General features: G+C 42.0%; 1 protein-coding gene across 1 annotated transcript in view; it reads right to left on the bottom strand.

The window, feature by feature from the left end:
• Nucleotides 1-2757: 2757 nt before the first annotated feature.
• LOC137335978 (doublecortin domain-containing protein 2-like) overlaps nt 2758-26920 on the bottom strand; it is a 195018-nt gene continuing 170855 nt past the window's right edge. The window contains exons 9-11 of the mRNA XM_068001485.1: nt 17363-17815; nt 7186-7323; nt 2758-3223 (exon numbers count right to left, since the gene is read on the bottom strand). Of these exons, the coding sequence (XP_067857586.1) occupies nt 7204-7323; nt 17363-17815 (573 nt within the window). The 3' untranslated portion in view covers nt 2758-3223; nt 7186-7203. The remainder of the gene's footprint in view (nt 3224-7185; nt 7324-17362; nt 17816-26920) is intronic.

Raw genomic sequence — 26920 nt, 5'->3', positions numbered from 1 at the left:
TTCAAAAAACTCAATCAAATTCGTGAGACATGATTTTCCTCTCACAAAACCATGCTGACTGTTCCTAATCTGTCCCTGCCTCTCCAAATGCCTGTAGATCCTGTCTCTCAGAATACCCTCTAACAACTTACCCACTACAGATGTCAGACTCACCGGTCTGTAGTTCCCAGGCTTTTCCCTGCCGCCCTTCTTAAACAAAGGCACAACATTTGCTACACTCCAATCTTCAGGCACCTCACCTGTAGCTGTCGATGATTCAAATATCTCTGCTCGGGGACCCGCAATTTCCTCCCTAACCTCCTATAACATCCTGGGATACATTTCATCAGGTCCCGGAGATTTATCTACCTTGATGCGCGTTAAGACTTCCAGCACCTCCCTCTCTGTAATATGTACACTCCTCAAGACATCACTATTTATTTCCCCAAGTTCCCTAACATCCATGCCTTTCTCAACCGTAAATACCGATGTGAAATATTCATTTAGGATCTCACCCATCTCTTGTGGTTCCACACATAGGTGACCTTGTTGATCCTTAAGAGGCCCTACTCTCTCCCTAGTTACTCTTTTGCCCTTTATGTATTTGTAGAAGCTCTTTGGATTCTCCTTTGCCTTATCTGCCAAAGCAATCTCATGTCCCCTTTTTGCCCTCCTGATTTCTCTCTTAACTCTACTCCGGCAATCTCTATACTCTTCAAGGGATCCACTTGATCCCAGCTGCCAATGCATGTCATATGCCTCCTTCTTTTTGACTAGGGCCTCAATCTCCCGAGTCATCCAAGGTTCCCTACTTCTACCATCCTTGCCCTTCACTTTATAAGGAATGTGCTTACCCTGAACCCTGGTTAACACACTTTTGAAAGCCTCCCACTTACCAGACGTCCCTTTGCCTGCCAACAGACTCTCCCAATCAACTTCTGAAAGTTCCTGTCTAATACCATCAAAATTGGCCTTTCCCCAATTTAGAATTTTAACTTTTGGGTCAGACCTATCATTCTCCATAGCTATCTTAAAACTAATGGAATTATGATCACTGGTCCCAAAGTGATCCCTCACTAACACTTCTGTCACCTGCCCTTCCTTATTTCCCAAGAGGAGGTCAAGTTTTGCCCCCTCTCTAGTCGGGCCATCCACATACTGAATGAGAAATTCCTCCTGAATACACTCAACAAATTTCTCTCCATCCAAGCCCCTAATGCTATGGCTGTCCCAGTCAATGTTGGGAAAGTTAAAGTCCCCTTCTATTACCACCCTATTTTTCTTGCAGCTGTCTGTAATCTCCTTACATATTTGCTCCTCAATTTCCCGTTGACTATTTGGGGGTCTGTAGTACAATCCTATCAAAGTGATCTCTCCCTTCTTATTTTTCAGTTCTACCCATATAGACTCAGTGGGCGAACCCTCGGATATATCCCCTCTCACTACTGCCGTGATGTTCTCCCTAATCAAGAACGCAACTCCCCCTCCTCTCTTACCTCCTGCTCTATCTTTCCTATAGCATCTGTACCCTGGAACATTGAGCTGCCAGTCCTGCCCCTCCCTTAGCCATGTTTCAGTAATAGCTATAACATCCCAGTCCCATGTACCCATCCATGCCCTGAGTTCATCTGCCTTGCCCATCAGACTTCTTGCATTGAAATAAATGCAGTTTAATCTAGACTTCCCTTGGTCTTTGCCCTGCTTTCTCAGACCATCTGTCCGGTCATGTTTTGTACACTCTCCCTTACTGCCTTTTGTTTCTGTCACCACTTTACTTCCCACTGACTTCCTGCATCGGTTCCCATCCCCCTGCCACATTAGTTTAAACCCTCCCCAACAGCACTAGCAAACACTCCCCCTAGGACATTGGTTCCAGTCCTGCCCAGATGCAGACCGTCCAATTTGTACTGGTCCCACCTCCCCCAGAACCGGTTCCAATGGCCCAGGAATTTGAATCCCTCCCTCTTGCACCATCTCTCAAGCCACGTATTCATCCTAGCTATCCTGTCATTCCTACTCTGACTAGCCCGTGGCACTGGTAGCAATCTTGAGATTACTACCTTTGAGGTCCTACTTTTTAGTTTAACTCCTAACTCCCTAAATTCAGCTTGTAGGACCTCATCCCGTTTTTTACCTATATCGTTGGTACCTATATGCACCACGACAACTGGCTGTTCACCCTCCCCTTCCAGAATGTCCTGCAGCCGCTCCGAGACATCCCTGACCCTTGCACCAGGGAGGCAACATACCATCCTGGAGTCTCGGTTGCGTCCGCAGAAACGCCTGTCTATTCCCTTTACAATCGAGTCCCCTATCACTATAGCTCTGCCACTCTTTTTCCTGCCCTTCTGTGCAGCAGAGCCAGCCATGGTGCCATGAACCTGGCCGCTGTCACCTTCCCCGGGTGAGCCATCTCCCCCAACAGTATCCAAAACGGTATACCTGTTTTGGAGGGAGATGACCGCAGGGGACCCCTGCACTGCCTTCCTACTCTTCCTCTGTCTGTTGGTCACCCATTCACTATCTCCCTCAGTAATTTTTATCTGTGGTGTGACCAACTCACTGAACGTGCTAGTACCGATGCCTTACTCTCTCCCCATAATCCTGTACAGCAGGTTACCCTTTTACTGTCTTCTTCTGGCAATGGAGGGATAGCTTTTCATTTTACAGAATCAGTGTCCTCCACAAGAGGAAACAAAAAACGCCATGGAGTCACGTTACTTTTAATACAGAAATTAAACATAAAAAAATACAGCACATTATAAATCACCTTGCCAACAAAATATTGATAATTGATAATGTTAAAAGTATCAATATGAAAGGATTTATTTTACATTGATATCAGTTTCTAGGACTACACTAGAGTGTTAATAAAAGATACTGTTATTTACATTGTTTGAAAGATAAGTTGATGAATGTGTCCACTCTAAGGTATATGCTGTATACAAATTAACATCTACAACATATGCATAAACTAAGGAATGGTTTTCTCTCACACTAAACAAGCCATTATTTGTCAAAGCTACTTGGACAAGGTTTCTCCATCTTTTTGCAGACATCATACATTTTGCAGCTTAATAATGGCCATAGTCAAGACCTTGACTATGGGCGTAGAAGAAAATACAAGATATTGCACCCAATGATGGCTTGTTAATTGCTCTTACCAACGATCCATTACACCAAAGAAAGCCCTTCCCACAGGCGAAAATATCTGGAATCCGTCCAGTCCAAGGTCCAGCTCTTTCTACAAGGATCAAAAAGCTGGGTTTTAAATGGATCCATAACACAGAACTGTTAGGTAACATTTTACATTTTCACCAAATGGAAACATCACTCTCAGTCATGATGGGAAATACAATTCAGTCATAGAAATAAATAATTGGGATAAATGGTACAGTGGTTTAAATTGCAACCTCAAACAGCAATGACTGCATGTGTAATGTTTGATAAAGAGTCAGACATGAAATGAGTCAGCTAAATTCAGTCAAATTTCTACTGAGTGGGTTTGGGTGAGTACAGGACAAATCAGAACACATCTTTCCAGGTCCTGGAGCTGAGCCCAGATTAATGAAAGTATGTGTTGTTTGTTAAGCATTCATTGCGGAATGAGCCTTTGCAATCTTAACCCAGTTCCCAGCGTGCACAGTACCACGCTGCCTATAATGTAAAACTAATTAGGCATTCTCATTTAGAGAGACCAAGGCGATAGCTGGTGTAGGGAGCAGTTGGAGGTGATCTTCCAAGCTTGGGTTTTAGCTATAATGTTAGGGTTGATGTAGTCACTGGGTGTAAGGAGGAACAGTTCTTCGCCATGTTATCCCATACTGAGATACTCTGAAACGAGAACTAATCTTCACTTCTCCTCTTCCCACCCCTCTTCCCCCCCACCCCCATATTGGGGAGGTGGGGGGGGGGCATTGTCAGGGCTGAAGTCAATGGAAAAGAATATTGAGCGAAGTGTAAAACAGGCTTCCAATTCGCTAGCGCCTGTTTTGTGCCATCGCCCTCGATGAATTCCCCCCCCCCCCCCCCCCGCTGTGTTTTGCCAGCATTTTGCTTTCATCTCAGATCTGCATCTACGGCTTCCTGTGCTATTTTTCTCCTCTATTTTCCCCATTTGCTTGCCATTTTCCTCGGGTGGGTCACTCACTGTCTTAGCTATTCATGTTCCTTTCTTTCATTAATGTATTTAATTTCTTCAAAGCTTCTTCCTATTGTCTCACTGAGATGATTTTTTTTATATGTATCACCTAAACACCTGCTGCTTTTCTTTTCAGCAGGTTACAGGTCGTCTAGCCCATTACCGTCCTCCCACTGCGTGGGACTCCCTCCTACTATTAAAATATGTATAGTTCAGTCTTCAGTTTTGAAGAAGGGCCCTGCTGTCTTTTCTTCCCACAAATGCTGGATGACCTGCTGTGTATTTCCAGCATTTTCTGTTGTTGTTACAGAATTTGGTTACCGTACAAGATCAGATGCAGTTTTGCCATTTGAATCAAATTCCATTTCTGTGCTGTTAATGATAAATTTTTCATCAGGGTAACAATTAAGGACAATGAAAAAGGAGTAGACAATCCTATATAATCTTTTTTTTTTGGCTGGTGATCTATTAGGCTAAAACAATTGTTTTTTCTATACTCTACTGCTGTAATGTTTCATTTTGGGAGGGGCAATTCAATCAATGCTGCACTGTGACTAAAAGTGTGGGCTATCTCCCATCCACCTCCTGTTAGCTGGTTACAATATAGTGGGAAGATTTTGCAGCTGGCACGGAATGAAAATGGATCAGAAATCGTGGTTCGCAATCTCCACCAATTGCATGCGAGGCTCTGCTTGGAAGCATGAGAGAGTTTACACCGTCAGCAGGCCAAGCCACTGTGTGTTGCATGGGGATGGGGGGAGAGAGAAGACTTGACATGGGAAAGCAGAAGAAAATATATATTTTTTAAAAATTCCTCTGCATCACTGATGGGACCTGACACACAACGGGTGACATCAGGAAATAGCGGGCACTTGTAGAATCATACATCACAGAAGGAGACCATTTGGCCCATCGAGACTGTGCTGGCTCTTTGAAAGAGCTATCCAATGAGTCCCAAACCCCCCTGCTCTTTCCCCATAGCCCTGCAAATTTTTCCTTTTCAGGTATTTATCCGATTCCCTTTTGAAAGTTACTACTGAATCTGCTTCCTCCAACCTTTTTTAGGCAGTGAATTTCAGATCGTAACAACTCGCTGCATAAAAAAAATTCTCCCCATCTCCCCTGTGGTTTTCCAGCCATCAACATTAACGAGTGGAAAAATCATTGGCTTTGAGTGAGGACCCGCTGGTGGCACAGGGCCTCAGGAAGTTCTGTCCTTGAGACTTCTTACATCCTCATTGTGCCTTCCCTGGCATTTGTTTCCTAGCCCTGGCTTCATTGTACAGTGCATTGAGGCCGGTTGAGTGACTGTACCCTGTATAACTTTCCAAATACTCTGCCTCCCTGTCCGTACTATGGTCATCCACCAAACCTAATGTCACCAAACTGCATAAGGTGCTGGGATGGCTCTGGGTTCAATGGTCCAGCAGGGAAGTGAGGCACTGAAGAAAGGAAAAATGATGCAAGGCTCAAAAAGTAATTTTATAGGAGCGGGATTGGTCCAAGACTAGTAATTACTTTAGCATTTTGGGTACTAGCATCAAAGTCATCTGTGCAGATGTAACAGTCAGTCTGCTATTGATTAATATAGAATCATAGAATGATACAGCACAGAAGGTGGCTTAATCAAATTTACCTATGGTATGTTTATCTCTACAAAATCATTTACTCCATTAATAATTCACTTTTACATGTTGGATATGAAGCAGATTTTTTAAAAATCCCTGCTAGGCATCTCAATGTTTTGACTTTGTGATTACCTTTCTATCCCTAGCAGTAGTTCTTATCTACAACCCTTACAGGTGAAACCCCTCCACAAGACAGTTTCACCTAGGTTAAGGGGCATAAATAGCAATTCCACCAGCACGTGCCCTAGTGCATTATAGTTCCTTACAACAGAAGTAGCCATGGCTGAGTGACAACTCTACAATCAATATGGAATTGTCAAAAATCATCAGCTAATTACTCAGTAGGGATTGATAGCTCACGATCTTGGATGCACATGCATAAGAAGTGGTGAGGCTTCATTTTTATACAGGGCAATCATTATTCTGTCCCTTTGTCACAAGCTTTGGTTCCTTTCAATCCCTCCTCTGAGTTTTAACCTGCTCCGCTGTGTAGCACACAGCCATCAAAACAACATCCTGAGACGTTCCGCTAGTAGCTGAGTGGCTGATTAGATAAACTAAAAAGCCTGCTAACATTTTGCAGTCATTAAATGTGGGCACCACAAATCATAATAAATAAGAAAATATGGGGATGTTGCCACAAAATAAAAATTGATACCAACTGACCATTTTTAAAAAATATATACATGTGATATCCACTTACCAAACCTGATGATATCTGTAAGAATTTACAAGTGCCTAGCTGTTCAGGAAGCCAAGTACAAACCTCCCAACCAAATGTTCGTTGGGTTGGAGTGCCAGGGCTAGAGTACTTGATCATTTGAATTTGCTGCAATTGCTTCGTAATAAGGCCTTTTGTTAGTTCTTGAGTGATCCTATCATGATAGCAGGAAATCTAAAATACATTAAAAATTGTATGCCCAGGCACATTTCCTGCCAACTTTTTCCATTATAAATTCCTATGTCCACATTTATAATCGAAACTGCAATGTAAACTTGTCATGAAGTAAGAACACCTTTCCCCCAGTGGAGGCACACCAGTGCCATTGTTGGTGGCGAGGGTGTAATTACAGCATAACGAGTCTATATAGGTAGTTTCCATTATAAATGTGGACATTGGAGTTTATAATGGAAATATAAATATAAGGACAGAATGTAGGATGTTAAAATGGGGACTGAATTATGATTGTGTGCCCTGGTCAAAATATTCCCTACCCTTCACCTGAAAAGTACACTTTGTCTTGACTTCCCATCTGCAATTCCACGGGAGACCAACTAGTTGTATTTAATTATAAGTAAGCCCCTTGAGCAATCAAGGACCAACACTGACAGCCATTGAAACATTTTTGCCCAGACCAGCCAGGGGATGCACCATAGTAATGACAAAAATGGGGGTAACAAAATAAAAACATAAGGAATTGTGCTATATTTGCTAACTTTTAATGGCTTGTAGATTCACTGAGCCATTACGGCACGTCCAGTGGCTGCTTGAATAGTTTCTTTGCCGTCAGTCTCTTGAGGGCTGGGTATGCTTTCCGCTGGACTTGTTAATCTTTCTTCCAGATCATCGTCATCCTGTGTAAAGCAAAAACAAAATAACGAAGAACATAAAAATCAATATTAGCAGCCACATTTTTATTTGTAGTGTCACTGTACATGAAATGCAGCAAGGATGGTACAATAGTGTCTCATGTTTGAATTGGAGCACTATAAGGCAAACGTATAAAGTTTTTAAAAAAAATCTATTTTACCAAACAACTAATGGCCCCCTTCCAAGTTGTGAGCCAAGTATAATTGAAGGCAGTCCAAATACTTTAAAATGAGAAATGAGTAGGGCGTGTCTCTCTCTAAACACGCACACAAATATACAAACATACAAAAACACACACACATTTTATTTTAGGATTTTCAAAACTGTATTTAGATCAATTTAGCAACAGCACAAAATGAGCATGTACCACTTGTGAAAAGAACAGGCCAGATCTTTAGACAGAAAACAAAAAGAAATTCCTAACTTTAATAAAATAATTAAGAGACATAGACCTTGAAATTACACAGTCAGATACTCATGAATGGACCTAAGACGTTAGTCTGAAATTCCCCACTCCGCTGTTTTAGCCTCTGCTAAATTAAGACTGGAATTTTGGATGAATACATTAAGCGCTTGCATGCTGATATCCCACAGCACAATTTCAAGGCCACAGGCTCCTCCAAACACCCTACCTCAACAAAATGGAAAACATTGAGTGAAAGAAAAGCAAATATGGAAAAGGAATCACTAAAATAAACTCTTTAACAAGCAGTCTCCTGAGAGAGGCGACCAACTACCCATAAGTAAACCCCTAAGGAGATAAATTGCCATGAAATTTATTCCTGACCCCAGGGTAATCACACACGACTACAGGATATGAATCCAATCGTACAACTCACATCATTCACTTCTGACCAGCTACCTTCCACACATGACTCATCGATGAAGCCTAACAGCACATTATTCTCCACAGAAAATGTGATCACCTGCGCTTATCATTATCTTTGTAACCCTCAATCCTGCTCTTATGCACATATTTATCCAACTTATTAAAAAGTTAATCAATGTAACATTAACTGCTTTTGATGGGAGTCTATTTTACATTACTCTGCTTCTTCTAAGCTTTAGTTTTACTTAAGGTTTTTTAAACTTTATTTCTAACTTTGCCCCTAATTCTGCAATCATAGTCTATTTAGGTACTTGACCTGCGACCTTTAACTATTGTTTTCTCCTCTCCACTTTGTTGCAGTCAAGCGATCACCTGCCTTTCTTTCACAGTTCCGATGAAAAGAACTTAAAAATAATCTCTTTTTTCCTGTAATTGTGCTGTAAAATTCTATGATTCTAATGATATTCTGATGATTTATTTAGTCTTAAAAAAAAAGCAAAACCTGTTGAAAACCTCCCTCAGAAAATGAATGAAACCAGTCCTGACTCATAGGTTGACCACTGGTTTATGAGACGTGAAATGAACAAATCAGTTCATCCAGCGACGCCCAATTTTTTAAACAGCTTACGGATTATCAATAATCGTAACTAAATCCTTTTCTGTTTGGCCTTTCCACGGCTACCTTTACTGGTCCACGCTCAGTACACTGTGCCATCCACAAGTCCAGCATGAGTAAGACCACAGGGCAGGATCTTCTCCAGCTGTTTGCCCATGTCTTGAGCCACAGTTCATACTTGGGTGACCTTTGAACACCAATGTGCAGTGCTTGCCAGTCCGCTGGATACCTTCCACAGTGGTGGGCACTGCCTTGGAAGTTTTGGGTCGATTTTGACCGATTTGAGCCCTATGATTTGATTCAGGTTACTCTTTCTCCTTTGTTAAACAATCAGTTTGGGTGGGCCAGCTTCCTTAAGTGAAACTTTATCAAATCCCACCAGCCGACTTCAAATAGGACCCGACACATTGTGCCATCCACAAGTCCAGGAGACATGAGATCGCTGGTCACGATCCCTTGGAGCTGATTTTTCAGGCCTCCCGCCTGGCAGAAACAGGGTGGGACCTCCTGCTCCCTTGTCGTGGTCGCTGTGGCCGCAGCAATGTTTCCCAGAGCACCCCCCCCCAAATCCCCGAGTCAGGCGGTAAGCCCATTTAAAACGCTAATCATGATCCTGTGATGTACATAGGACCCCGATTCCCGTTTCTGGACCCCCCCCTCCCTTCTTACCCACCTAATGTCATGGCAGTCCAGAGCCACCCCATAATGTCTAGTGCATCATTGGATGCCTTCCATGCCTGGTGAGCACCTCAAGGGCTTTTTGTTTTGATAGTCCCCAAATCTATCCCACTGATTTGAGTTTGTTATCTTAGTTAGTTTTGCTAGTTTGATTTTGTTTGAAAATAGTTTGAGTGAACCATACCACTCTGTAGCTTTCATGATCACTGCATTAAGGTGGCATGAGTTGGGTGAGCCCAATCCTACTGGCTTATTTAATATAGGATCCATTATATTGTAAACATATGTTCAATGTCATAATATACATTTTATATATATATATATATATATATATAGAATCATAGAAGTTACAACATGGAAACAGGCCCTTCGGCCCAACATGTCCATGTCGCCCAGTTTATACCACTAAGCTAGTCCCAATTGCCTGCACTTGGCCCATATCCCTCTATACCCATCTTACCCATGTAACTGTCCAAATGCTTTTTAAAAGACAAAATTGTACCCGCCTCTACTACTGCCTCTGGCAGCTCGTTCCAGACACTCACCACCCTTTGAGTGAAAAAATTGCCCCTCTGGACCCTTTTGTATCTCTCCCCTCTCACCTTAAATCTGTGCCCCCTCATTATAGACTCCCCTACCTTTGGGAAAAGATTTTGACTATCGACCTTATCTATGCCCCTCATTATTTTATAGACTTCTATAAGATCACCCCTTAACCTCCTACTCTCCAGGGAAAAAAGTCCCAGTCTGTCTAACCTCTCCCTGTAAGTCAAACCATCAAGTCCCGGTAGCATCCTAGTAAATCTTTTCTGCACTCTTTCTAGTTTAATAATATCCTTTCTATAATAGGGTGACCAGAACTGTACACAGTACTCCAAGTGTGGCCTCACCAATGCCCTGTACAACTTCAACAAGACATCCCAACTCCTGCATTCAATGTTCTGACCAATGAAACCAAGCATGCTGAATGCCTTCTTCACCACCCTATCCACCTGTGACTCCACTTTCAAGGAGCTATGAATCTGTACTCCTAGATCTCTTTGTTCTATAACTCTCCCCAACGCCCTACCATTAACGGAGTAGGTCCTGGCCCGATTCGATCTACCAAAATGCATCACCTCACATTTATCTAAATTAAACTCCATCTGCCATTCATCGGCCCACTGGCCCAATTGATCAAGATCCCGTTGCAATCCCAGATAACCTTCTTCACTGTCCACAATGCCACCAATCTTGGTGTCATCTGCAAACTTACTAACCATGCCTCCTAAATTCTCATCCAAATCATTAATATAAATAACAAATAACAGCGGACCCAGCACCGATCCCTGAGGCACACCGCTGGACACAGGCATCCAGTTTGAAAAACAACCCTCTACAACCACCCTCTGTCTTCTGTCGTCAAGCCAATTTTGTATCCAATTGGCTACCTCACCTTGGATCCCATGAGATTTAACCTTATGTAACAACCTACCATGCGGTACCTTGTCAAATGCTTTGCTGAAGTCCATGTAGACCACGTCTACTGCACAGCCCTCATCTATCTTCTTGGTTACCCCTTCAAAAAACTCAATCAAATTCGTGAGACATGATTTTCCTCTCACAAAACCATGCTGACTGTTCCTAATTAGTCCCTGCCTCTCCAAATGCCTGTAGATCCTGTCCCTCAGAATACCCTCTAACAACTTACCCACTACAGATGTCAGGCTCACTGGTCTGTAGTTCCCAGGCTTTTCCCTGCCGCCCTTCTTAAACAAAGGCACAACATTTGCTACCCTCCAATCTTCAGGCACCTCACCTGTAGCGGTGGATGATTCAAATATCTCTGCTAGGGGACCCGCAATTTCCTCCCTAACCTCCCATAACGTCCTGGGATACATTTCATCAGGTCCCGGAGATTTATCTACCTTGATGCGCGTTAAGACTTCCAGCACCTCCCTCTCTGTAATATGTACACTCCTCAAGACATCACTATTTATTTCCCCAAGTTCCCTAACACCCATGCCTTTCTCAACCGTAAATACCGATGTGAAATATTCATTCAGGATCTCACCCATTTCTTGTGGTATATATACACACACACTTTCATTCAACCATATTAAAATCTATCTCATTTCTAAGCACATCAAATTTATTCATCCAGGGCTCTACATAATCATACAGCTTGAGGCCATCAGCCAATTTTACAATGTTACAAGAAGTACTATCCTCCATATTGATTATTTGTATATCATATTCACTTCAATCAAAGGGGTTTCAAAAGAAAGTAGTTAACAGAGCATATATCAAGTAGAAAGTGAGGCAGAGTACATGTGTATCAGCAAGCTGAAAACCAGCTTCTAGTAAAGCAAAACAGGAGTACACGAAAGCATCAAACAACAAAAAAAAACACCACCAGTAACATGCAGGGCACGATACCTAATCTGAGAGAGCAGAAAAACATTCGAAACTGGAACACAGAAATCAATGAAACAGCTCACTTGATTGATTGGATTTCTCATTCAAACACACAAAATCTCCCAGTTCTTTTACACTTCACCGATCCCTTTCATTCGTTTTTTAAAAATTTTTCGAGTTGGTTAATGTAATTAAGCCGGAGGAAAATACCAACTAATTAAAACATTAATTGAACTCCTGTATTTAGATTTTTTTTTCTTTTTAATAATATCCCTTTGCTTCCACTGCCATGTTCTTTCATGCTGATTGTGCTACTAAACAGAGAATAGGACTTTGTAATTTGAGAAAAATCAATGAATGTTTGCGGGAAGACATTGCCTTATAAATTGGGTGCAGGTCGCAACAGAAAATGGCAAGAGAAAGGGAAGGGGGAAGAAAAGAGGTCAGAGAAACAAATGGAAGAGATGTGAATAAAGTATCGATTCAACCACCAATATTGTTGATCTTAACTAGTTTGGGGTGGGGGGGGGGGGGAGAAGGGGGAAATCTTTAATCATTGCAGATCATTCTGGAAGATGCTGTTGAATTCGAGGTCATAAGTAGTCTTTATCAATGCGGGTAACCTTCTCAATTTTGGTTCAGCGTTTTTTTTTGCAGTTGCCCTGATTAATTACTTAAAGGCATTCTGTCATATCAATCATGGCTGAAGGTTTACACATGGTCCTGATATTTAACGGCATGCTACCCCTATCAATCAGAAAGGTCTTTAGAGGAATTCTTAAGTATCAATTATAACTGAAGGTGCGCAATCTGTAATATGTCACTCTCTGGAGAATTAATGTGTTAATTGGTTACATTGTGAATCTACAGGAGGCCATCTTGTGGTCTCCTGCCAGTACTGGTTGATGGATGCTTTTTTGAGATGGGCTTCCAGAGGTCTGATTTAAAGGCCCAGTCAGAATTTATTTTTAACTGGCAGGATAAGATCTCACATGGACCTCACCTGAGTATTAATCTTAATCCTTTCCTGCCGATATCCTGAATGGCAAATCTAGATTTAACCGGTAATACCACATTTTAGCAATGTCATTATATGGTATATTTTAACTCCTGCTTATTAAAATTAATGCTTCCTTCAAAGTGCATTACTGATGATTTAATTGCTATTAGTCCTCCCAGACTGAAGCTGAATACAGTGAAGCAAGAGTGAGTTATTGCATCTTTTATAATTAACATGAAAGTGTTTAGGATTGCCAGCAGCCTCAAGTTTGTAAAATGTAATAAAAATTAAAGAATCTAATTGCACAATAATGATCTCATTGCTGTAGACTTTATTACACTAGTCCATAGAGATAGGGACATAGGAACAGAAGTCGGCCATTCAGCCCCTCGAGCCTGCTACACCATTTAATTAGATCATAGCTGATCTGTACCTCAGCTCCATTTACCGATTTAAGTATAATCTTGCACCACACACCAAGATTGCAGGTTACTATGATGGCTGCATTCATTCTGGAAAGGGTGGGGTTAAGCAGCACACCCTTGTGACATCAAGAGAAGCTGGCACTATGGTAACAGGCTTGCTTGTTCCAGTTAGTTACCAAACTTTTGATAATCCCCAAATTCCCCCATCAGATGAGACAGAGCCAGGTTGTTATCAAAGAATCATACTGCACAGAAGGAGGCCATTCGGCCCATCATGCCTGTGCCGGCTCTTTGAAAGGGCTATCCAATTAGTCCCGCTCCCCTGCTCTTTCTCCATAACCCTGCAAATTCTTCCTTTTCAAGTATTTATCCAATTCCCTTTCGAAAGTTATTATTGAATCTGCTTCCACCACCCTTTCAGGCAGTGCATTCCAGGTGTTCTTTCGAAAACATACCTTTGCAAAGTCTGCAATTGTAAGGAATTCTGCTCTTGCACTTATTTGTTAGGCCGGTTTTAGACAGTTAATAGAAATGAAACAGCCAGAGTCCAGCAAGCAAAGTGAGACACATCATCTGGAGGCCAGTATCCAAACTCTCTGAAGTTAAGAGCTTCAAATTGCCTTTATAGCATTATAGTTCAGTTTGAGTTTGCACGAGTGGCTTAGTAATCATTATGAAGAAGCTTCCAGTATGGCCGATTCCCCGATGGGGTGCTCCTCGTGCGAAGCGGCACTCATAGGAAACGCTGGTTGGAAAATCACAGACCCGCAGTGCCTGATTTTCTGTCCATTTAAAAAAAATCACTTCAACATCAGATACAGCATAGGTTCGATGCAGTGTTGAGGTCAAACTGCAGCAATGCCTTAACCCCAACTTCAGAGACCACCACCGAAAGTGGTGCTTCCATTTCCCGTATATCATAAAATAATACTGCACAGAGGAGGCCTTTTGGCCCATCGTGCCTGTGCCGGCTCTTTGAAAGAGTTATCAAATTAGTCCCACTGTACTGCTCTTACTCCACAGACCTGCAATTTTTTCCTTTTTAAGTAAATGTCCAATTCCCTTTTGAAAGTTACTATTGAATCTGCTTCCACCACCTTTTCAGGCAGGGCATTCCAGATCATAACAACTCGCTGCCTAAAAAATTTCTCCTCATCTACCCTCTGGTTCTTTTGCCAATTATCTGAAATCGGTGTCATTTGGTATTTGTAATTTTTTGATAGGTATTAAGTTATAGTAGCAAATTCCTTTCTCCGTATCGATGTCAGCTAATGTTTGTGCTGACTGTGATCATAATTCATGTTCTACCTCATCCATTCGAACAAGATCTTGTAAGCAATGCAACCAACCTTTCAGATTGTGCTTATAACACAGAAAAGGGGAGGATTTAATTCACAACTAATGAGGTGACTTCTTTGCATGGATTTACAACCACTGGTGCAATGTGCTTTTGCAGCACTCTGGATCAAATAGGGCCAATCTGCATCTTATAGGGTGAGCATCTGTCACATGTGTTTGATGCTTCGCAGTGCTGTGAACGGGCACTCATGCAAACACCAGATAATAATTAGCACATGAACAGAAAATTACTTGGGAGTTAGAGTTAGTAATAATGGAGGCAGATTTATCTTTTTAGTGTCAGTTTGGCTCAGTTGGTAGCAGTCTTGCCTCAAATTCTGAAGGTTGTAGGTTCAAGCCCCACTGCAAGACATCAGCTGACCATTTGCTGTAGTTTTCAGGGAGTGCTGCCTCATTGGAAGAGCCGTCTTTTTGGATGAGACATTTAACCAGGTCTGCCCTCTGAGGTGGCACTATTCAAAGAAGAGCGGGGGTGTTCTACCAGTGTCCTGGGCAACATTCAACCCTCAACCAACACCACCAAAGCAGATTAACTGGTGATCTAACTCATTCGCTGTCTGTGGGACTTTGCTGTGTGCCAATTTGCTTATATGTAGCGACTACACTTCAAAAGTAATTCATTAGCTGTGAGTTGCTTTGGGACATTCTGAAGATGTTTTAGGTGCTAAATAAATGCCAGTTCTTTCTTTATTGTCTTTGTAACTGCCTTACTACAATGGAATCTTTACCTCTGGTTTGCTGGCGATTTGTTAAAAGTAATCATCTCTTTCTCTAAACTGCATGACTGGGACTTTTCTTAGGAACATTCATTCCCTCGAGCCTGTTCTGCCATTCAATTAGGTCATGGCTGATCTATGTTTACATATACAGGATATAAGCAATGTAGTTTTCAAAACTGAAATCAATTAGCCTATTTTTAAAAATTAAATCAACAAAGTAAAATAGCAATGATCTTTCATATCCCCCATAACTACACAATGGGAGTTAATTTGAACTTTTGTCACTAGGCGAAAAACGGGAAAAGAAAATCAGGCAAAGTGCAGAACAGGCTGCCGATTCGCTATCACCTGTTGTTTGCCCGACGTTAAAAGATAAAATGATCCCCACCCCCCCCACCCCCGCAGACAAAAAATTGCTTTCTAAATAAAGGTGGCTATTAGGCACTCACCAAAACAGGCCGCTCACCTTAAAATATGTTGTAGCCAAGCTCACCTATAAGTGACTCCATTTTATTTTTACTGATTATGTTGAATCTAGTAAGAAAATATCGATTTACTCAGGAACTTAGGTTGACTTCAGAAATCAAAAAAGTCAATTTTTTGCAAATTCACATATTTCAACCAATGTTTTTCTTTTGTCGGAATTTGAATCAATGTGAATTAACAAAAAGACAGTAGAATTCCTGATTATCAAACATTGCTTGCAAGAATGCACTTTGCATCAGTTGGTCGGTTTCCAAAAAACTGTCAATGTAATCAGAGAGCAAATTAGCATCAGGTCGTTGAAGAAGTCTGTTTAATGCGTAACTTCATATTCCTACTGACAACTTGTAACTGCAAAATATTTCATTCACAACACGTGTAATGATTTCCACTGTGAATAGTTTGATATCCCACAGTACTGTGGTGCTCAGTCTGCTCAATAGTCAACTTTTCCAGGGATTTTATCAGCCACAAGACTACAACAATGTATACAACACATCCTTTTACATGCAGCCAGTGAAGAACCACGGGCACACGAGAAGGGAGCAGGAAATGCACCTTGACCCCTCCCCCCACCTCCTCATCCCACCAGGAGGACTTTGCAGGCACACGCAATCTTTCACAGAAAACCATGGGAGATGAAAAGTACACAAAAGTCCCCACTTCACCTTGTTTTCATTTTAATAGTCAACAGGGTTTGAAAAGATCATTGAACTTCATACACAAAAATGAAGAGAACAGTTTATAAAAATATAATTGAACTGCAATGATTTAGGACTGAAAGCAGATCACAGCACTCAACCCTAACCCAACTACCTCCCTCTGTCCAAAATCACTCAGGGCAGTGCAGTAATCCAAATAAGGTTAGGTGAATAATTAAACTCTTAGTATCAGTTTCTTTTTTTCTTGGAGGAAAAGAGCACGGGGTGGGGAAGGAGAAGAGCTGAAGGAAACTGACCTTATTATTTCCAATTATAGTGAAGGATTGTTGTAAGTGCTTTGCTATTAACTGATGACCTGACATTTTCTAACACAACTATTTTTTTCTCATTTTTAACTAAGGAGTGCAGTACTCTCGGCACTATCTGAATAAAATACTATATAGCTATGGTAAAACAAGAGACAGCTTTGCATGTTTCCCTCAAGGGTTTCTTAATTAGTAGGTTTGTAAAGATTCTGCTCTGAGTTTAAAGGTCACTGTACCATGGCATCTCACATCAAGGGCTCAAGGAGATTCATCTATGGATCAGATGTTCCTTCAGATTCTACTGTAAACACCCATTAGAAATTAGGTATTTTTTAAATTAACTTTTATGGTGAATGAGAGTATCGGAGATGTATATTTTGCCCCAGGCAGGATATGGATCTATTTCACATTAGCAAATGCTTTGTATGCTTCTCGATATCTAAAAATAAACAAATCTCTATATATTTAAAACATTCTTGTCAAAGGTCATCTCTGTGCTTCTCTGAAAACTCTGTCAAAACACAAAACAGAAATATCGAAAGCTCATTACCTTGCTATGTTCTTCTGTAGGAATTATTTCATTTTCTTCGTCAATCTCTTCTAGTGGGGCCTCTTCTGCTGGACTATCTTCCAATTCCTGATATAAGTCTTCTTTTTGTAATTCATCTTCTATGCGATGAAAATATTTTTCTTCATGACTCTCTTTCTTTTGATCAATATCTTCCTCCTCCTCCTCCTCCTCTTCTTCTGCAGGGGCAGCAATGTCTTCTTCTACCTGACGATCAATTTCACTTTCTTCACCAGTCTTCTCTTCTTTGTGAGGAAGATCACCCGGACGAAGATCTTCTTCTACCTGACTAATCGGAAGGATTTCTTCTTTATAAAACATATTATTATGAATCTCCCGCTCCACATTTTGGAAATCCCCATCTCCTTCAAGGCCATTTTCTTCCTTGCACAGCTCTTCTGGGTCCTCCTCCTCCTCAACAGTCTCTGCAGGCCTCTGAACGAAATAAAAGAGCAATTAGTGAAAACAACGCATGATAAACCAAAACATCCCATCAGCTTCACTGATCGACAGAGGGGCGAGTCAGAATAGTTTCTAATCAAGAAATAATTACATCTCGTGACAAGTGGCTGCCACAAATTACTCATGAAACAGTAATAAAAAGTAAAGGCCAGAAATTACTGATGGATGAATGCAATCATGCAACATTCTTCTGTCAGCTATTGTAATGCAGGTGTTAGTCCATTTAAAAGTAAATAGGTTAATGCCTCCTTTAAAATATTGGACAGAGGAATGGCATACCAACCTATTAAGCATTCATCCGTTAATATCAACAATAGTGGTCAATAGCTGGACCGGGTCTAGGGTCTTGGCTGGGCAGAGATTGCATAATATAGAAGGTAAGTGGATTAACAAATAACAAACGCATGGTCCATGTGGTCTCCTGGACTGGCTTTGATCGCCTGAGGGGATCGGAGTGGAATTTTCCAAAGATTTTCTCCCCCTTATTGGTCCTGTATTTTTGCCTCTCCCAGGAGATTGCATGGCTTGGGGTGTGTGTGTGTGTTTGGGTGAGGGGGTGTGGGGGAGAGGGAGGAAGTGATTAGTCATGATGCTCTGGCCATCATAATTGTGGGGCAGGCTTGATGGACCAGCTGGTCATCATTTCATTGCCATCATTTTCATATGTTCGTTAAGCATTGATCCGTTAATATCATCAACAGTAATTTCAAGTTTTAATTTTTTTTCTTTTACCCGGGCTATGGGCGTTGCTAGGAAGGCCAGCCTTTATTGCCCATCCCTAGTTGCCCTTGAGAAGGTGATGGTGAGCCTTCTTCTTGAACCACTGCGGTCCATGTGGTGAAGGTTCTCCCACTGTGCTGTTAGGTAGGGAGTTCCAGGATTTTGACCCAGTGACGATGAAGGAACGTCCAATATATGTCCAAGTTAGAATGATGTGTCACTTGGAGGGGAACGTGCAGGTGTTGTTGTTCCCATGTGCCTGCTGCCCTTGTCCTTCTAGGTGGCGGAGGTCACGGGTTTGGGAGGTGCTGTCGAAGACGCCTTGCTGCAGTGCATCCTATAGATAGTACACACTGCGGCCACGTTATGTTAAATGTTCAGTAAATAATGGCATCTCATACATTAGAAATAAAAATACATGACAGGGACATTCAGAATACACACATATTTGGGACATGGTTAGATAAATATCATTATTCATCTGAGAAAGCCAGAATATTTGTAGATACGTTCTGTGTACAACCACAAGTGAAATCTCCAAGAAAATGAAGTTTTGGGAAATTGATTTCCAACTCTTTCTAATTAAGTATTGTAGATGGATTTTGTACATAAAGACATTTATATAAGAATATTATGCCTATAATAATGTTTAAATAGTACATCTAGTGCTAATTTCCCATACATCGCACTTCTCAATCACATTCAAATTTCTATGTCACACTTAAAGGTATATAGTAATAAAGGCTGTCATTTGGAATGTACAGAGAAACTTTCTGAGAACAGAAAATGCCAGTTTCAGAACGTTTGTAGCCTCTGAATTGACTTTACCAATCACGCTTTAAAAAAGGACAAAGACCTGCAGCCTGAAGAGCAATTAAACTCTAAATTAACTCACCCACTGCTTACTTAACAAAACCAAACTTTGAGCCTTTAAAAAGTCACAGCTTCACCGTAACAGCCGAATATATTGTGAATAGCACTCCTGTCCTTCATGAGCAATTTGAGTGGGTGTAAAATAAATACAGTGCCCACCCGCTTATAGCAGGCGCGAACGTGATTTGCCCACTATACACAATAGCTGCTATAACAGACTTTATGGCAGATGAGCACCCAAAATAATGCCAGTGCCACCACTTGCAATATGACATTATTGCAAGTGTAAGGATTACTGTCAAACTCTGTGGGCCAGCAGAGAGTCTCATGACACGTGTAATCAACTTTGACTCGAAAGCTGCTGTTATATGCTTGTAAAACATAAAAAATACATTTAGGCCAGTAAAACAAAATCCAGCAGTTTTTATATCATATTTTTTTTTAAATCTAGTAAGGGATTAAAGCTGAAACATTCTTGTTTGTCTTGATAAGCGTGATAATACGTGATCGTTAATGTCTTTCAGAACTGCCTACGAACTGCCCTGGTCAATTTCGAAGTTCCTGAATCACTGCCGCCGCGTTGGTGATTAATATTTAATAAAGCTGTGATTCAAATACATTAAAACGGTGCTGCAGGACAAACGGCCGTGGATAGGGGTGGATGGAAGGTGGTCCCGAACAGTTGCTCAAACTGCCCGAAATAGCCGGCACGCTTAATACGGTTTGAGCGGTGCCTTTGTAATTGACGCCTATGGGAGGAGACTCGTGTGGAACATAAAAACCAGATTAGATCTGTTGAGCCGAATGGCTTATTTATGTGCTGTAAATTCTATGTAATTCAATGTAAATTGTTATGTCAATAACGCCTATTCAATGTTGCTAAATCAGCATTCATGGTTTAGTACAGGTCGTGACCACTAGGTAGTGTGACGGAGCGAGTTTCTTAAGTCTCTTCCCCAAATCTTTCTGTCACTCGTACTTCTGCCATATTAAAAAAACTCTTGTATTCATCAGCTGACCAGGTCAATGCACAGGCCATTTACCAGCATGTTACAGTAACTATACTGTGCAGTGGAAGAAATTTGGGGACAAGTAAGTCAGGAACAGGATGATGAGTAAGGGATAAATGTCATGCTGCACCTGATGAGCTAGACATCTGTGCTGGGAAACGCTCTGGTTTTTGAGGGCTATGGGGCTATCAAATAGTGGGAGGGACGGGCCATCTAAATGCAGTATGGGCAAGCACAAAGAAAAAATGTAGCAGGAGCGTGTTTCATAAAATTATCCTTGGTGCGAATATTGTTCAGCATTGTGACTGATTCATAAACTCAAGCAATATAAAAATCGCCATGTTGGGAGTTTTACAATCAACCTTTCTAATGAAATACAAAAAGCATCTGACACATCATACATTAAGTTAGACTATCCAACTGGGTGAAGTCAGTACTGTTCCCCCACACTGGCAGGTGCTGCAAACTATACTTCTACGTTCAAACCTGCGGAAGGTCACATCTCTATAAGTTATTTTAAATTGATTTTGAATCTCGTCAAAATCTGAATTGGGTGGGGTGGGGGGGCAGCAATAAAGATGTCTGGCCTGCAGTAGCATTTTTTTAAAAAAAACGTATTTTGACCCAAGCACTTGGAAAGCCTGTGATATTGCGACATTTGCATTAGCAGAAGGCGGCCGCGCCTTTCCAAAGCCCCGTCCTTTTTTTTTGGCCGGATCGACATATTCCGTCTCTTGGGTGTGTGGCATAACCTCGCCCAACAGCTGGCGGTGCTTGCGTGGGCTCACAAATCAGGGGTCCGCTTCACAGCTGAGCAGGTTGGGTCACGTGACTTCACAAACCCAAACCATGGCAACCCAGGGGCGGTAAGAGCAAAAAGCTGAAGGTGCAAGTCACACACTGGGTACTTGAGAGAAGGAACAAGATGTTCTTGAAATTCATCAAAACCTGTGAAGATCGTTTAGCAGCTGATTTGTAAAAAAAAAATCTCTGCAAAGCAGCTGTATTAATTATCAAGGACAAACACGAGAGTAAAGGCAGGGTATCACTCACAACCAAAAATTTGATTTCAGACTGTGAGCAGACCAAAGAAGAAAATCATTAATTGGCAAATTAGCAAAAAAAAATGTAAGTGCTTAGAGAGCGAGATTTTTCTTCAGATTGAATCATCTTAATTGGAGTTCACAGCCAAAGCCCCCCCCCCCCCCCCCAAAGACATTTAGGATACATCAAACGGTCCAAACATTGAGTTCTCAGAAGATGCAGCTCATAATTGAAAGCCGATTAATAACCTTCACAAGACAGTTAGGAAAATTTACTTGCAAGAGATGCTTAGAACATAACAAACGAACCAGGAATTGGTTTCTGAGAAGACTTGATTCATAACTGGAAATAATCTCTCAATTAGTAAAATGCAGGCCTTGGAATTCAAGCTGCACGGAGATGTCTGAAATGTGGAATCGCAAAATAGAATCTTTCCTAATTGCTCTGATGAAGATGAATGTTAAAGAAGACCAAATTGCTCATCAGCAAATATCATAGACCTATCAGGAGTTGGCATATCATTACCCAGAACTGGCACTAACGGCCTGATGTATTTATATCTAGCATCCAATCAGGCCGCCAGACGCGTATTGTGCTGCGATATTACAGAGTATGGAAGTGTTGGTCAATACTACCCTCAACCAAATTAGCCAACCCGCAGCTCATAAACCTATTCATTTCACTTCACCAACTAAAATCTAGATCAAGAGGAGCACACAAAAGCCACAAAACTGCATGGAACTTCCTGGTTACCATGAACTTTAGGTTTATTAGTGAAGTTGCACAGTTGTTGTTGAAGGATTTGACACAAGGATACCATTGTATAAATGGTCAAGGCATTGACTAACCTACCAACAGCAAACTTGGATGGCCATGGAGCCTTTGCTAAAATCTATTTTAGGGACTATAAAGCCTGTGCTCATTGAAATAATAAAAAAAACAAGGACTACACAAAGTCTGTACTTCTCTCAGCACTGGGTGGTGTTAGTTAAGATAACCTCATTGGAAAAAATGGACAAGGCCCTAGATCTTACATGACAAGAATCATTCTCCGCCAAGATCAACATTGTTAGTAACTTGCTTTTCAATGTGTGGCTTGTGAAAATCTCCAAACTGCACATGACAACAGTGGAAGTTCTAGAGCAGGTCACTTTCATCATGCCTGAAGACAGATTGGAAGAGCAGCCCAAGCAATCATCTCAAGCATTTTTACATCAAACCTTGTCTGTGCCATTTATTAGATGCTGCCATGGATTTGAGAATTCAAGGCCTATAACACAGATGGACAGTCTGCCTGATAACATACATAAACAGATTTGTGCTCCTGTGGAGTTTAAGAACCAGCTTTCTGAAAAGAACTACAATGAAATCTTTTACTGTTTCATAGTTTTGTCCCCAGATTACGCCAGCTTGCTGATCAAATTCCTTCTACCCAGGCGAGGGGACAACAAAGTTAAGTAGGAACACTAACTGTCTCAAAGCACCTCATCGGTTCTGTCTCCTCACTGTTGGAGAGTAAGGCTTAGATTGTGGATGCTATGAAACTAATACATCCAGACAATAACAGTAATAATTGTGAAGAAGCTAACTGCCCATAATATGTGCCACAGTCCATCAAGGTCGCCTTGATCTAAAGGGAGGAAAGACAATGGTGGAATTCATCATCAAGCAGTGTGCTCTATCAATTGATTCAGGGACCCTAAGACTGTCCTGTCATGATCTAGATTACAGATAAAGACTTAAATACAGTAAGTAGTGACGTGCACTGTCATAATTACAGTGAAGACGGAAATTGTTTTCTGGCCACTTTTACTGGTGTTGTGACCTTGATCCAATGTATCAAAGCCTTAGCAATAATCTGTAATTGTTTGAGCTCTTGGAAAGAATAAATTGAATTTCTTTCTCCTAATTGCAATGAAAGTGCAAGTCTTCCTAAATTCCCGCGCTGCTGACATGGCTTCTAATTGTGTTTTGTTGCCCCCGTCAGGGAGGAGGCTGGTGTGCGCCTACACTGAGGTCGTTACAAGTCACAGATTTGAACATCCACCTAACAGGACAGTGGGTATGGAAAAAGAGGGCATCCGTCATTTACATTATCTACTAGAGAATTCAGAGGAATCTCTGCCCCAACCACAATGGGAAGAGAAATTGTTGCTGCTGTTGTTCACAACTCTGAATATAATTAATGATGAGAAAGGATATGCCGGTTCAGCGAAGAAATGAGCAAATCGATCTGCACCTACCAGAGTTACCCACAAGAGAGAGAAAGAACTTACTTGCATTTATATAGCACCTTTCATAACCTCAGAACGTCCCAAAGCGCTTTACAACCAATGGAGTACTACAATAAAGTGCAGTCACTGTTGTATTGTAGGAAACAGGCTTCTGCTTAAATATCTTGATACTATAGCTACCGCAAAAATATAGGCGTTTCAGCAATCGCAATTGACTGCGCAGCACAATCAGACTTCTGAGGTATAATTACGGCTGAATTAACAGAGCTGCCGCAGAGTCCTGTTTGACTATCTGCAATGAATACTTGCACAGATCTCAAACAGCTAGATCCTGAAACAAATGAAGCTGACACCTCTGAATTAATTAATGCCTGTATGAACAGTATTTTCATCTGAATACCTTTGGAAACTGGCAAGGACAAAAGGGAACACAAATATTGACATTAAATTGACAAGACACCTTACACTGAAGCTAAACTGCTCTGCATGGTCTTCAGAAGCAGATCTTACTTCAGTGCCTGTCCAGTGACAGTCTTCAGGCCTCATTCAAGCACATAGAAGAGAGGATAACATCAACAAAGGTTTATGAACAATAACAATAACTTGCATTTATATAGCGCCTTTAACATGGTAAAACATCCCAAGGCGCTTCACAGGAGCGATTATCAAACAAAATTTGACACCGAGCCACATAAGGAGATATTAGGACAGGCGACCAAAAGCTTGATCAAAGAGGTAGGTTTTAAGGAGCGTCTTAAAGGAGGAGAGAGAGGTAGAGAGGCGGAGAAGTTAACGGAGGGAATTCCAGAGCTTAGGGCCTGAGCAGCTGAAGGCACGGCCGCCAATGGTGGAGTGATGCAAATTGTGGATGCTCAAGAGTTGGGCATCACCATCACAGGGGACTTGGTGCGAGTTAGGATACTTGAACAAGACACAGTGATGGTCTCTATCTTTTAACAATTTTAATTGAAAGAGCTTAATGTTAAAATGGAGTGGCATTCTGTAACTTGGAGGCTCTGATTAGATGGCTGGTGCAATGATGTGCGGACCCCTTGCTTACCGTACAGAAGATGGCCATGGGAAGTTTACATTCAGTTTTATTATAAAGTTTAATTCGGATTAGAAACATGAGTACAGAGAGAGGGAAGGTTAACCCCTCCAGGACGGGTGGGAAAGGGGCGGGGGGTTTAAATTCTCAAAAAAAATGAAACCCGACCCCAACCCGCCCTGAACACACCTACTTCCAGTTTTCACCAGGACGGGTTGGAGAGCAGGCGAGTAATCTGCTCTGGAGAGGCAGGTCAGCAATTTAAATTGGTTAATGAGTCTGCGTGCCTCAGACTTCAGCAGCCATTTATATTTAACGGCTGCGGGCCAGGTTTCCCAGGGCTCGGGAAACCTGGTAACTAAAGGGAGGCGAGAACCGCCAGATCCAGCAGGTAAGTGCTTTTCCGGCACTGCTTGTAGGCCAGGAGTGTTTTCCCTCCGGCCCCTCAAGCTAACCTGCCGCGATCTTTCCTCCTCCGGCAATCAATCCCTCCCTCCTCTCTGGCTGCGGCTTTGTGCCGCTGGCCTTCCCGCCCGACGGCCGGCCAGCCTCTCAATCTGGCTGGCTACCGGTCGGGAAACGGAGAAAAAAATTCAAATGAGATCATCCTGTTAAATTCGGCAAGACCTCCGCGCTCCCCGCATTTCCCGGCCACTAAAGCTACCCCCACCCACCCCCACCGCCCTGCTCCATCCTCGCCTCCCTGTAAATATCGGGGCCAGAGACTCTGAAAACAAAGCACAGTTAGGCAACACTGAAACTCAGTCCCTTTTGAAACATGCTCACAGATTGCAGATGTAATTTCAAATCACTTTCCCCAGGTCCAAATGGCCAACTTGCTCGTCGAGCAACCAGCTGACCAACATCTCTGATTGCGGCCACTGTGGTCACGTGACAACCAGTATTGAAAGCTGCAAGGCTGGTCTTTGGGATCAGGTTTCAGAGATGATGAAAATGCTGCAGATTCGATGCGGTTAAATCACTCAAAAGGATTGGAGTGATTTGCAGTTTTACATATAATATTACCACACTGACTTCACAGAACATGCCAGCAGTCGAGCCCCGTCTCATCGCGTACCCTTTTTCCCAGCCAATTGCACCAGTGACACGAGGAAGTCACTAGCAGGGAGACAGAATTGGCTACAAGTACAATGAACACCTGCTGGACAACTGAACACACAATTACCATTTAAGGAAAGGGACGGTACTCCCATCAGTGAGAACGTGACAAAGATGCAACTCCTGAACCCTTGGCTCTTACGTGCTCTGTGCGAGCTGCCATCTGAGCCTGAATCCGCAGAGGTGACAAACAAATTATATCCTCAGTTATTCAGCGCCCTGCTAGCTCATCTCAGATCCTGCCTGAGGATTTTGTTCCCAATTGCGAATCAAAGCAGAGAGAAAGCATGTCTGTGTTTACCCTCTTTCTCTCTCCACTGCCTGATGCTGCCTGACCTGCTGAGTGTTTCCAGCATTTTCTGTTTTTATTAAAGAGAGATGTCTGTGTTTACTCCATAGAGACACTAATGGCCGTGCTGACTTAGCACAGTATGAAGACAAATGGTAAATTTCATGAAGAGAGAGGCTGGAATCAGATAATGGATCCAGGCAAATACCACAAGGGCGTCGTTCTGCTCGCAAAAGCAATGGCCAAACATGCCAGCCATCAGCTGATAGATGACAGCTACTGTACAATACCCAGTCATCCTGTAATATACAACAGAGTCACTTTGGCTGCCTATTTGTGGAAAGGTCTTAAAATAATTCAGTGGTGAGACCTCAGGAGCATCAAGTTCAGCACTTGCCAAGTCTGCTGGATTTTCTCCAGAGGTCAGCCTCATTCACTATTTACAACAAGCTCCCGGCCCAGGCTGGGACTGTACAAGACTTTGCTGCTCAGATAGCATCCTTTTGAATGGTCCTGTAAGGTCCCAATCCAAGGGGTTAACAACAACATAACGATTTGTATTTATATAGCACTTTTAACGTTGTAAAAGCATCCCAAAGCGCTTTGCAGGAGCGATTATCAAACAAAATTTGACGCTGAGCCACATAAGGAGATATTAGGACAGGTGATCAAAAGCTTGGTCAAAGAGGTAGGTTTTAAGGAGCGTCTTGAAGGAGGAGAGAGAGGTGGCGAGGCGGAGAG

The sequence above is a fragment of the Heptranchias perlo genome, chromosome 2 (assembly GCF_035084215.1).
Source record: "Heptranchias perlo isolate sHepPer1 chromosome 2, sHepPer1.hap1, whole genome shotgun sequence".
Taxonomy (NCBI): Eukaryota; Metazoa; Chordata; class Chondrichthyes; order Hexanchiformes; family Hexanchidae; genus Heptranchias; species Heptranchias perlo.
Note: the sequence above shows the minus strand (reverse complement) of the source record. Positions and strands in the feature narration are given on the sequence as shown.